Source organism: Musca autumnalis, unplaced genomic scaffold (assembly GCF_047663935.1).
Source record: "Musca autumnalis isolate F117 unplaced genomic scaffold, ASM4766393v1 scaffold_1, whole genome shotgun sequence".
Lineage (NCBI taxonomy): Eukaryota > Metazoa > Arthropoda > Insecta > Diptera > Muscidae > Musca > Musca autumnalis.
Window position 1 is genome coordinate 142,304,882 of NW_027411644.1, and position 12,752 is coordinate 142,317,633.

The following is a 12,752-nucleotide window of genomic DNA, read 5'->3' on the forward strand; positions in this document are numbered from 1 at the left end:
TTCCGTCATTGAAAACGCTCTATTTTGCTCTCTGCTGTATTACCTTTTGCATCTCGTTCTCTACATTGTGCGGCGTAATGTCCAGGACGTCCACAATTGAAGCATTTGAAGTTGCGATGTTTTTCTGCGTACTGGTATCTGTGCCATTACTTCTGCCCTTGTTGCTGTTGTTGGGAGGCTTGCTGTTTCTGCTTGTGCGTGCCATAAAATCTGGACATCGTCATCTCCTTGTGCGCTGTTGTTGTTGACTTTTCGACGATCGCATTCTTCACCCAATTTGATCTTCAGGGTACTTAATGTCGGCAGCTCATCTCTCGCTTTCAGTGCAACAACAAGATTTTCGTATGATTGTGGCAGGCTCGCTAACAGCATTATCACATACACCTCCCGTAGAGCTATTCCCGTTTCCGCCAATTTTTCCACAATGGTCACAAATTTGCAAATGTACTCATGTACATCTCAACCATCTGCCATGCGCATCTGAAGTAGTTGCTTGAACAGCGTGACTTTTCGTACCGGTCCCTTTGGCCGAAATACCTCTTTCAACGCTTCCCACGTCTCTTTGGCTGTTGTGCAGTTCTTAATATGAGCAATCTGCATCGGTGTTGCACTCAATATGATGGTTGCTGTAGCCTGTTCGTCTTTGCGCTTCCATGCTGCAAGCTCGTTGGCATTCTTTTCATCTGGCACATGCTTTTTCATATCTCCGTTACCTACCGACCACAAGTCTTGATGAATCAGGACACTTCTCACTTGTATAGAGTATACATGAGTCATAGTTGGTATCATCCAATTTAGCAATATTGCACAACGAGTTCATTTTTCTTGCTGTTTCACTTTTGCGTACAATTCAACTTTTTAGAATTCAAATATTGTTCTTTGCACAGTTTTCTTGTTGTCCTTATTTTTCACTTTGTTTGAACACACAGACTTTATTGCTGGCTGGGCCCATAACCTGTTGGACATACACGAGAAAAACACAATAACACTTTTGTACACTTTGGTGGTTTATTCACAACTGATGATTATTCGTCATTTGGTACAGGTACTTATATGTGTACAGATAACTACAACTTCAAGTAAATATTTGCATTGTCTTACATTGATTATTTCTTACGTACTACGGACTATCAATTACTAATACACTTTGCAAAAAAAAAATATAGAATTTACTTGTGAACATTTCGTCGGATCATTTTTCACAACCTTCGACGTAGATGATAACGGCAAGAGTGCATCAATCAAATCAAATCTTTGTATGTTTAATGAATTCAATCGTGGCCGACACTCGCCAATAAACGAAGGTCATGAGGGTCGTCCAAGAACGGCCGTTGTGACAGAAAAAGATTAAGCCTTGCGTGAATGGATAATGCAAGATGGCGATGTTATATACCGTGATATAGAGGCATCCTTGGGCATTTCTTCTACCACCTAACCTTTGATATTGCATGAACACATGGCCGCAAAAATAGTTTTTCTCGTTAGATCCAGCAAAATTGGACAATCGCTCAAAAAAGGCTCTTATGGATTGGAGCAAAGAAATTGTGAATAAAAACGATTGCGGTGCTTCAAACGACGTTTATAAGATCGTCACAGATGACGAATCTTAGATCTATACTTAGGAGCCCGAAACAAAACAGGAATCGGCCGTTTAGCTGTTCGAAACCGAGCCAAATCCAACGAAAGCTGGCAAAACAGACCGAGTGGTGACTATACAGCTTGATAAATGTAGGGCGGTTAATTCTGAGTGGTATATTACAATTTGTTTGCCTGAAGTCTCCCGACAAATCCCAAAAACGAACTAGAGAACACGAATCATTCTGCATCATGACAATTCGAGCTCCCACACATCGATTCAAACCAGCCCCTGTTTGACCGGACAAAACGTAGAATTGATGGGTCATCCGCCGTACAGCCTGACTGGGGATCCAATGACTTCATTTGCTGCCAACATATTAAGAAAAAAAGCGTGGTCGACGATTTTCGTCGCAAGAAGACGCAGTTGTAACGTTCAAAACCCATGTTTTCGACGTTTCTCAACCGGAGTGGAAAATGTGCTTGAACAAATGGTTTGAGCGCATGAAAAAGTGTATAAATCATGCTGGATACTACGTAAGAAAACGATAAAACTATTTTTATGGTAAATATTCGCGTTTTCATTGTTAGGACAGGTATTTTTTATTCATAATTTTGTTTTTAGCTTTTGTTTTAAAACAAACACATTTTTGGCATTTACCTTCATAATGTTGCTTGAAGAACACAAAGGTTTCCAGTACTGCAAGAATCTACTATTTTTTTACTACGATATTTTTATCGTAGTAAAAAATAGTAGCTCCCTGCAGGTTCTGGAAAAGGCTTATAGTTCGATTACTGGTTACTATCGAAAAAGTCGAAACATTGTTTGAACGATTTTGATCGAGTCTTAAGCGTAGTACACGTTGACGCACAAAACTGACAGTCATCGAGGCCTTTTTCTTTAATATCAAAGTTTAGCTGATTACTTTCCTAATCCCTAAATAAAACTTTTCATATTGTATTTCAAAAAAATTTAGCTAAACAAAAGTTTTTATTGAGCTGATGGCCTTTGTAGCTAATGCTCTTGTACTCCTTTTTGTAATTATCCTTATATTAGCTTTAAGTATAATTCTAAATAAATAAATAAGTTTTTATTTGAAAGAAAACTGTCGTAAAAGTACGTTGACTGTCAGTTTTGAATGATGGTGTGTACTACCCTTTATCATGCCGATTTTTTAACTTAAACTTATTTACGAGCAAATTCTCGATTGTTGACACGAAAGCGATTGTTGAATCGTCTGCAAAATTCCCAAAAAGCTAAAGGTAGAACTATGCAACGTTCGCGGTACAACTTGTGCGTGTCGCTTTCGTCACTACAAGATATTACTTAAGCCACTCAGAAGTAGTATCGCTGAAGTTAAACCTTTCCACCGGTGGTCTTTATATTTTTGGTTAAGAATGCGACTGTTGCAGGCCATTTTATTTTCATCTTCAAGTAACTTTTTGGTTAGCTAAACCAAAGTAAATTATCATTAATTATCAAAAATTTAAACCGTTTAAAAGAATTGTTGTTGCCAATCGTTTTGTAAACATAATGCATCATCAATTTTACTTTCTAAAAACTAATTTCCAAATGCTTGCATGGTTCATTTTCGCAATGGAAATATTTGTATATGGATATTGACATACCTGTTGTTGTTGCGGTCCTACACCTTTGGGATATAAATGCAAATGTGAATGTAAATAGCCACCTCCGGTTTTGTGGTTCTTTATGGAAACTATACTGCCAAATGCCACATCGCGCGGCATTGTTGCATTGTAAAGGGAATTGCCAACTAGGCGAGATTGGAATTCCGAACTGTAAAATCCGTCACCATTTCCACTGCGATTCAAAATATGTAAATGGATATAAAATAATGCCAAGTATAAGCATATGGGCCATAGAATTAAGGCTATTGAACGACTCCCCAGTTGTTTAAATGTCTCTTTCTGAAATGAAAAAATTACACTGGTCAACACGACTTTTGTTTCAACCGAAGTTGCGGTTGTTTCTAGATGAAATCGGCGAGTTATTTTCAAATCCGGTCCCGGTTTTTCTCCATCAGCTCTTGTTTTTGAGATATAGCTCAAAATCGGTTTTTACGAGTTTAACCCAGACTTTCGTTATTTTCGGATACAAACAAATATTTTTTGTGGGTTTTTCGACATTAATATATTAAGAAGATGTTGTACGCTCGATATAAATCGTTTTTGAAGTAGTTATGGTGAGTATATATCAAAAAATATAGAAAATATACGACGGACCTTGTAAAAATTGCATATTTTGAGTACTTTAAGTTGTAATTACGTCATCGGGGGAAGTCATAGGATCTTCATATGGCAATGCGGATATGCTTAGGGTGTCTACTATATTGTCCAGTATTCAAATATATAATATAAAGTTCATAGCGCCCATGATTCGGCCATAACCTAAAAATCGCCATGAAGACTGCTAAAGGGAAATCATTTACCAGTGATATCATTACCACATAAGCCATTTACTTTTCAATGGCAGTCTTCATGATGGTTTTTAGGTTATGGCGGAATCATGGGCGCTATGAACTTTATATTATACATTTGAATACTGGATTATATAGTAGACACCCTAAGCATATCCGGAGTACCATATGAAGATCCCATGACTTCCCCTGCTGACGTAATTACAGCTTAAAGTACTCAAAATAAGCAATTTTTACAAGGTCCTTCGTATATTTTCTATATTTTTTGATATATACTCACCATAACTATTTCAAAAACGATTTGTACCGAGCGTACAACATCTCCTTAATATATTAATGTCGAAAAACCCACAAAAAATATTTGTTTGTATCCGAAAATAACGAAAGTCTGGGTAAAACTCGTAAAAACCGATTTTGAGCTATATCTCAAAAACAAGAGCTGATGGAGAAAACCCGGGACCGGATTTGAAAATAACTCGCCGATTTCATCTAGAAACAACTGCAACTTCGTCTGAAACATTCAACTTTTTCAATTTTGTTGAGCAGTGTTATGCATTGATTTTCGAAGTAAATCTTTTCAACTTACTATAGGTATGGTTAAGTCTCCCAATATGCACCATATTTCAGTAATCGTATAGAGACCAACTAGCAGAATAACAAAGAGTCCAACAAATTTTACACTAATGGTGCATGCTAACGCCGTCCCCGTGAAAAACAGACAACTCCACCATTTCACGGAGTACGATCGTCCGGCAAAAGTCAGTTTTGAGACCTTTACCATTCCCCAAACTGAGGAAACCATGAAAAAAAGTAGAATTGGATCCAATAGAATGTATTGGTTTAGCGTCAAAATTCCAACGTCTGAAAATATTAGAACATACTTTAATTTGCTTCAGTAAAATCCAATTTTTCTTACCAAATATAAGATAAAATGCTGCCACTGTAGCTGCTTCGAGAGATTGGGTCATGTCATGGACTGTATCGAAAGCCATTGGTATAATTATAGCCCCCAGAGTTGTACAAAACTAAAAAGATCAAATATATGGATACATTTATGATTAAAGATTATTTGTACAGTAATTCAACTTAGTCACCGCTTTCTTCTAAATTTAAAGCAAATAGTTTTTTTAAGTGGGAAGAAGTTAAATAGATTTTATATCGGAAAGGATACATATGTGGATGTATCCGAAAACATGCTCGTCTCTCCCTTTCCCGAAAGCAAATTAATTTACTAAAAACGCAAAATACCAGTGAAATTATTTTAAAAATATGCGTAAAAAGAAAAAATATTTCAAATACGGGTATACCCTTATATGGGGCTATACCAAAAAGTGGAACGTATAATGTACCATGACTCTATAAGCAATTAAAAGGTCTCTTTCAATTATTTTATCATTTGATCCAAAAACCTTATATATAACTTTATGGTGATCGGCTAAGGTTAACCCGTGCCACCGGAGAGATCTTTGTTTCCATAGTAATTTCTATGGGTCCAAACGTAAATTTTCACGAAAATGCTCTAAAGGCGGCATTTATGTTGCATTCGATGAAAAACTTTACCAGTTCATTGTTGTGGCTAAGAAACAATTTCTACAAAAATTGATGATATAGTCAGATCAAAACGTTTTTTATGTTCTCAAGTCATAAAACAAACATACAAGAATGGACTACAGATGTGCTATGTCAGTATAAAAGTCAGTGTTATCATACCCTTTGTTTAAAATTTTAACTAACAATTTCGATGCTATTTGTCGCCTAAGAGGCATTCTTCCTGACCAATTTTCGAGCATTTATGATACATGTGGTCAACTGTTGTGGAGTTCTGAGCATTCTAACGCTTAAACGTAGTATAAGGAGGATAGTTAAATTATGCAAATTGAGCCAAAATATTTCCAATGACCTTTGTAGTTTATCAATCCTAATATTATGGCTAACACTTTGTATTGGCTCTCAGACAATTTTCAAAGCTTAGGAGGGGTCTTACGAAATCAAAAAGTCATTCAAAGCTGTCGTTAGGATATATCTTGATTTTATATATAAGTTCGTGGTAAATTTTCCAGGTTCAGATTTGAAATTACCTTCCTAATAAAGTGGGTCAAACTTTTTAGGATTTACCGGAATATTTCATTTTACTAAATTAAAGGAAGAACTGAGCAAAATTTGCATTGGCAGTATCTTTTATCAATTTTATTTGATTAGATGTTCAGATGAGCCAAAAAATTGAGCACTTTTTGGTCCATTTTTATTATAACGGGGATATTTTCCATATATATGGCAACACCGTTATGATTTTTCATGTGAATGTTGGCACAGTATAGGATCATAGACTAATTAATGTATAGACGGAGAAATTCTCATATTATACAATCAACCAAAAAAGTCTACATACACCCTTTAAATCTCGAGTTTTAAGGGTAAGAAGCATTTTTATGAAAATTCAGGTACATAGGTCTATTTCATATCCCTAATAAACAATATTACATACAACAAAAATATATTCCATAATACGAATAACGGTAAATTCTATAAACATTAAAAAATTAATAGGGAAAATGTGTACATACACCCAATGAAATATTAAGATTACCGTAAAATGTATGGAATAAGCAATACAAATTTTACATTTTATTGTCTTATCGAATGTCTCTGGTTGTCTATGATATATTTTAGACGAAATAGGAACATATTTGTGCTTTAATTGACGTTATTTAAGGTCAGACTTCGCGTATAGCTCGGTAAGGCGGATCCTTGCAGATATCTTTGAGTTTTTCAGTCTGGTAGTTTATGAAACCCAGGAAATACAGTGGGACTAACTATTTTGAGATCCTAGAACGCTTTGAAGTTGTTCTTATGGATAATATATGCTCCTGAGCTTCGCTAAATATGCGAATTCCTGAGTTTTTCATAAATTTTATAGTTTTCACAGCATTCCAAGGGTCAAATTACAAGCAAGAACCTTGGAATTACCTTGTAATACATTTTTGGACCTTAACTCAATCAGAAATGTACAACATTATTATACAAACCCGCTCCTAAAGTTTCCAAAGTATCAAAATAAAAGCACCACCAAAGAATGCATGCAATTTGTATGAAATTTACATTGTTAACTAGTATGCTCTCGTATTATGATCGTTAGGGTCACGTGAAGCGCTTTAAATCTCGGATACTTTTACATTGCTTATTCAATGGATACTCGAGGATTGTACCAGACCTTATTACGAGGTAATTCGAAGGCTTCTGCATGTAATTTGCCCCTTGGAATGTTGTGAAAACTATAAAATTTATGAGAAACCTCAGGAATTCGTATATTTAGCGAAGCTCAGGAGCATATATTATCCACAAGAAAAACTTCATAGCGCTCTTGGATCCCAAAATTGTTAGTCCCACTGTATTTTCTGGGGTTTCATAAACTACCAGACTGAAAAACTCAAAGAAATCTGCAAGGGTCCGCCTTAACGAGCCATACGCGAAGTCTGACATTAAATAACGGCAATTAATCCACAAATATGTTCCTATTTTGTCTAAAATATATCATAGACAATCAGAGACATTCGATAAAGCAATAAAATGTAAAATTTGTATTGCTTACTCCATAAATTTTAAGGTAATCTTAATATTTCATTGGGTGTATGTACACTTTTTCCCTATTATTTTTTTAATTTTTATAGAATTTACCGTTAATCGTATTATGGAATATATTTCTGTTGTATGTAATACTGTTTATTAGGGATATGAGATAGAACTATGTACTTGGATTTTCATAAAAATGCTTCCTTACCCTTAAAACCCGAGATTTATAGGGTGTATGTAGACTTTTTTGGTTGACTGTATATAAAAAACATAAAATATCGAATATAAAATACTAGCTGAACCCGGTGCGCTTCGCTACCCCGACCAAGATAAAATATAATGGAATGCTATACTTTTATTGAAATTATTCTTTAAAATATTTTAATGCATAAATATAGCAGATATGAAGGCTTTCTCTACACATTCAGTGCCGTGTATGGAGCTTATGTTATGGTATTTTTGTATGGTGCAGGTAGTAAGACTCCTGCTAAATCATTTCCTACTATAACTACACCTAAGTGGGTGACATTTGCAAATGTCATATCGTCACCATAAATGTCACATTTAAAGAAGAGAATTAAATTAGGAATAATGTTGAGATTGAGACCGTTCTTCCAAGGGCATATATCAAGCTGTTGTGACACCATAAATTACTATTAGGGTATCTCCCACTTGCATTGACAATTTTTAATCCAATAATAATAATGAGGATAAAGACATGTCTTAAGTGAATATAGGTAACTGTTTCCCCTTCGCCCATCCCACCTAAGAAGTCTCTCAGATATATGATATTTAATAACTTTAGCCTTGATTTTCTCCAACTAAAAGTACACGCATACTATAATGATGACTTCTACTGACTTCAAAGACACTTCCTTAAATAATGAATCAGAGATTCAATATTTTATTATTATTCCTTATATCTACTCATGTGATATTTTATAACAAAAAGAATGACCTGAAATCTGAACGTGTTTCAAAATATTTATTCGAAAATTTTTTAGTCCAAATTCTGCACACAATTCACAAATCTCGACAGATTTCAATATAATTAATATATAGTCCCAATTCCTTCACACTTAAAAACTTCATTGAAATTGGACATTCATAGCGTGTTGGTGCATCAGATACCTCAAATCGGCCAAAATTTTATATGGGAACATCCAAATCTGGACCGATTTCGATATATTTTGGCACATTTATTTGTAGGCAAAATTCCGTAACAAATTCCAAAATTTATTGCAATCGGGCATATATTGCATGCTTGGCGCGTCAAATAGATTAAAAGACTTATATTCAATAAAATATAGCTTTTTTAAGAACGACTTTTTTCCGTAATGGCGAAATGAAAGAAATAACTACTTTTTTACACCGCTATGTTGTATTTTCGATATTTCGATCTGCATAAAATGCCAATTCGATGTCCCTCAGTCTGCCCGTCTGTTGAAAAGTAGACAAAGCTCTCAACATTTTTGATGGAGTTTTTAATGAAAATTATACAGCTCCTAAGACTTTGGACGGGTCTGCAAGAGGAACGAAGTCTTTTGAAAACCGCCAGAAACCGAAGGCTTTCGATAATTGAATAAAAATGTATTTAACTAATTTTAACAATTACTTAAGTTAATTATAGTAACACGAAATTGTAATTGTATAATCGGGAACATCCGAATACAAATTGGCAGATGAAGAAGAAGAGGTGATTTTGTTATTGAAGATGATTTTATCGGCCATTGTTTTAAAATAGACTCCATAGAACAATACCGTATTTTCGGTATTTTGAAGGTTCGTAAATTAGATTTATACAACTATGTTGTAGAAAATTCTTGGTATAGACCCATAGTGTCCGTAAAACAATAACTACATATTTTCGATACTTTGTTGGTGTTAGGCACATTGTACAATAAAAGCGTGTGCAATTTTTATCTTGGTCTTCGGTCGAGGTACAAACATTTCTTGCAGAAAATGTTCGGCGAAGCTCCACGTTTCGGCATAGTACCCATAGAACGACACCGCCCGAAAGCGGTATTTTTGGATTTGAGCATCAATCACTGCGCTGTGGATATTCTTGATCACCTATATACCATTGATTGCGGTAATTTCGAATTTTCAGACTCGTGGTACCGGAATATGAACACAAGCGCATAAAATATGTTTTGTCACTTATTACGGTTACAAAATTAACACCGGAATGTATTTGCTTTCCCAAATAATAAAAAAAACAAAAAAAAAATAAACTTGAATATAAACATTTTAAGACAATCGCGAAACAAAACAGTTGTAAATGGGTCGAATTTTTGACCCATGTACGAACGACATTTGAGTTTTATATAATAGAAGTCGCGGCACTGAAATATGATAGAACATGTAGCAAGCACATTGTTGGAGATTGTGCATGAAATGCAACCATGCACAATAAGCAACACATATATTAGCGCCATCTGTTTATTTAATGTAAAACTATATGGATAGTTTTACATCGATTATGCAAAACTTCTTAGTATCGATATGTAGTAATTAGATATTCTGTTATCGATAGAAAGTTCTAGAGTAAGAACGTTTTGTAATATAAGCGCCTGTAAAGAGGCATAAGTCGCCAGTTGAATAAAGTAAGAGTTGCTGCTAACATCCCCTCAAGACTAAAGTGTTTCATTCCTGGTGGTAATACTCCGCCAAACAAAAATACTTCCAATACACATAATAAGCTTTTGTCGCTACTTACGGTCACAAAATTAACACCGAAATATATTTACTTTCGGAAATATAGGTATTTTCTTACTAAACCAATAATAATAATAATTGCCTCTCTCGAAACCACTAATAATCGTTGACAATTTGTATCTTTTTAATTTCCTTTAAATAATTTCAATGCAAATTAAATTGATTGTCGTAAATAAAACATTTTAGAACTTTCAAATATTGATAAAACTAAAACATGAAATGTCACAATTTGTGCATATTAGGAAAAATCAGAATTTTTTAATATTCCATTTGAAAAAATTAAAAAAAAAAATTGTTTGACGCTACATGAACGATTTTTGGTACATGGATTGAGGAAAAATTCCCATTCTCAAATCTGATCGATATACTAATTTTGGATATTGCTCACAAAAGTTATGGCGATTACAATTATGATTATTAGAAAAAATCTTATAAAAAACGCTATTCATTATATCGAGAAACATTGTTAATTTATGGGTTCCTACATACTATATGTTTACTGAGGTCCCATAACTTGTGGTGAACTTTGTTCGGGTACACTTTGTCACTAACCGTACTTCACAATGTTTACTGGGATAATACTGTTCCCAACTCCATTTTTAGATCGACTTCCATTTTATTCCAATTTTAATTTGGAATAATTCTCCTTAATTGGAAATTGTTTCCCCTCAAACCATTTGTTACTACACCCAATTGCCAAATAAGCAGCCAAGATCCCGATCGTGCTGTAGCCTAGAGCTAGTGTTCTTGGCTGTGGTGCGAAGCGGTCCGGGTTCGAGTCCAGTATCTGGCGTTACTTTTTTTGTTTATTTTTTTAATTTTTCCTTTGTTCAATAATATTTTTCCTTATTATTTTAGCCCAATCCTCTAGATTTTTTTTAAGAAACAAAAAAAGAGAATTATAGATGAAAAAAAAAAATTAAAATCCCTAGTTTTCGAAAGATACAGTTTCCTTGGTTAAGAGTTGAACTTGGGTCTCTTGAGTAAAATTTGCTGAATTGATTAGCCAATCAGTATGCAGTTTTTTCTTATAACCCTCTCATTTGTAGTTTCGTTCGGAACTCTCACGATGCAATCGACAAACCAATGCACGGAACCTCTGGTATGCAATGACAAAAATGTTTCTTTCTTTCCTATTTTGATTGGCCGGCGAACAGAACATAAGTTGTGAACAAACTCAACTGCATATAAAAAAATTCTTTGAACAAATACTTTCAATTAAAGTTTTGAATAATTTCTATTTTGGCAAACTGTCTTTCGATAATATTTTAAGCCATTGAGTGGCCTAAGAAATTTCTATTCTCAAAAGAACAAAAAGAAAGAACAAATTTGGTAAGAAAATGTGAACTATAAAATATAATTTTTAGTGATTGTGGAAAAAAATTATTACAGAGTCCAAAGAAAAGCACGGAAAATTCGATAATTTTTAAATCCTCATTTGCGGGAATTTCCAATTACCCGTAAATGAGGTCTTCCTTTGATGATTGTCAACGTAATTATACAAATTATATTCCGCATCGATATTATCAAGATAATTGAGAGAAGCTCAGGTTGAGTCAAAGAAAGTGTCCGTAAAGCTATCAACCACAGTGTAACCTCCAGACGGATTATCCACGTGGTTTCTGTCCCCTCCTTTCCAATGAGAACCAAGACGACACGGTTGTAAATGGAACCCAGCTTTTCTCCTCTTTCATGTATTAAAGCCTAGACGCATAGGAACGATTATTATACCTCTATTGACAACCTCACTTCAATACCTGCTATAGCCCAGTGGGGCGAACGGCCGTCATAGCAACTGCTGCCAATCTAGCATCCCAGGTTCAATCCCTAACGCCATCGATGGAAAACTTCTAAAGTATTAGAATTGATTTTTAAAATATTTAAACAATTCACCAAATAACCAAAAGCAACGAAAACACAAATAAGTATAACAACGAACAAAATAACATAACCAGTATCGTAAAGAGTCAAATTTACTCCTAACCCTAGAAATATGCAAAGTTTTATTAATAATTGAATCTTTCCCCCCAAAATAGCATAAAACAACATTATTCACACACACACACAACACAGCCAATTTACTATAACGAACCGATCCTTGACACACACACTGTAGTGTTTAATCCACAACTAAACATAACTGCAAGGATAATGATCCTGAGGCCTCGGCGAACATCATCTCTCTGCTGTACTGCAAAAGGACAATGAGTAAAGTAAATCTGGATTGTGGTAAGAAACAAGAAGACGTGTAAGTTAATCCTTCGAAAGATCTTTTATTCATTTAAAATTTTGCATATCGAGGTTTTTTTTTGTTATTTTTTTTTAAATCCAGTTATTTTCCTAAATTAGACGCTAGCAATTCATCTAATTTACTATAACTATATGATCTGTCCTGTTATGTCCGTCCAAATGGGAACTCGTTCCCCACCCATTAACCCCATTTTCTACTCA

At 34.6% G+C, this 12,752-nt stretch overlaps 1 protein-coding gene across 4 annotated transcripts in view; it reads right to left on the minus strand.

The window, feature by feature from the left end:
• The window catches only part of tw (Protein O-mannosyl-transferase 2), a 420,790-nt gene that overhangs the window by 146,329 nt on the left and 261,709 nt on the right, over positions 1–12,752 (minus strand). For all 4 annotated transcript variants that reach the window (XM_073956337.1, XM_073956329.1, XM_073956348.1 and 1 more), the window contains exons 5-7: positions 4,930–5,038; positions 4,600–4,874; positions 3,205–3,504 (exon numbers count right to left, since the gene is read on the minus strand). In XM_073956337.1, coding sequence (XP_073812438.1) covers positions 3,205–3,504; positions 4,600–4,874; positions 4,930–5,038 — 684 coding nt within the window. The remainder of the gene's footprint in view (positions 1–3,204; positions 3,505–4,599; positions 4,875–4,929; positions 5,039–12,752) is intronic.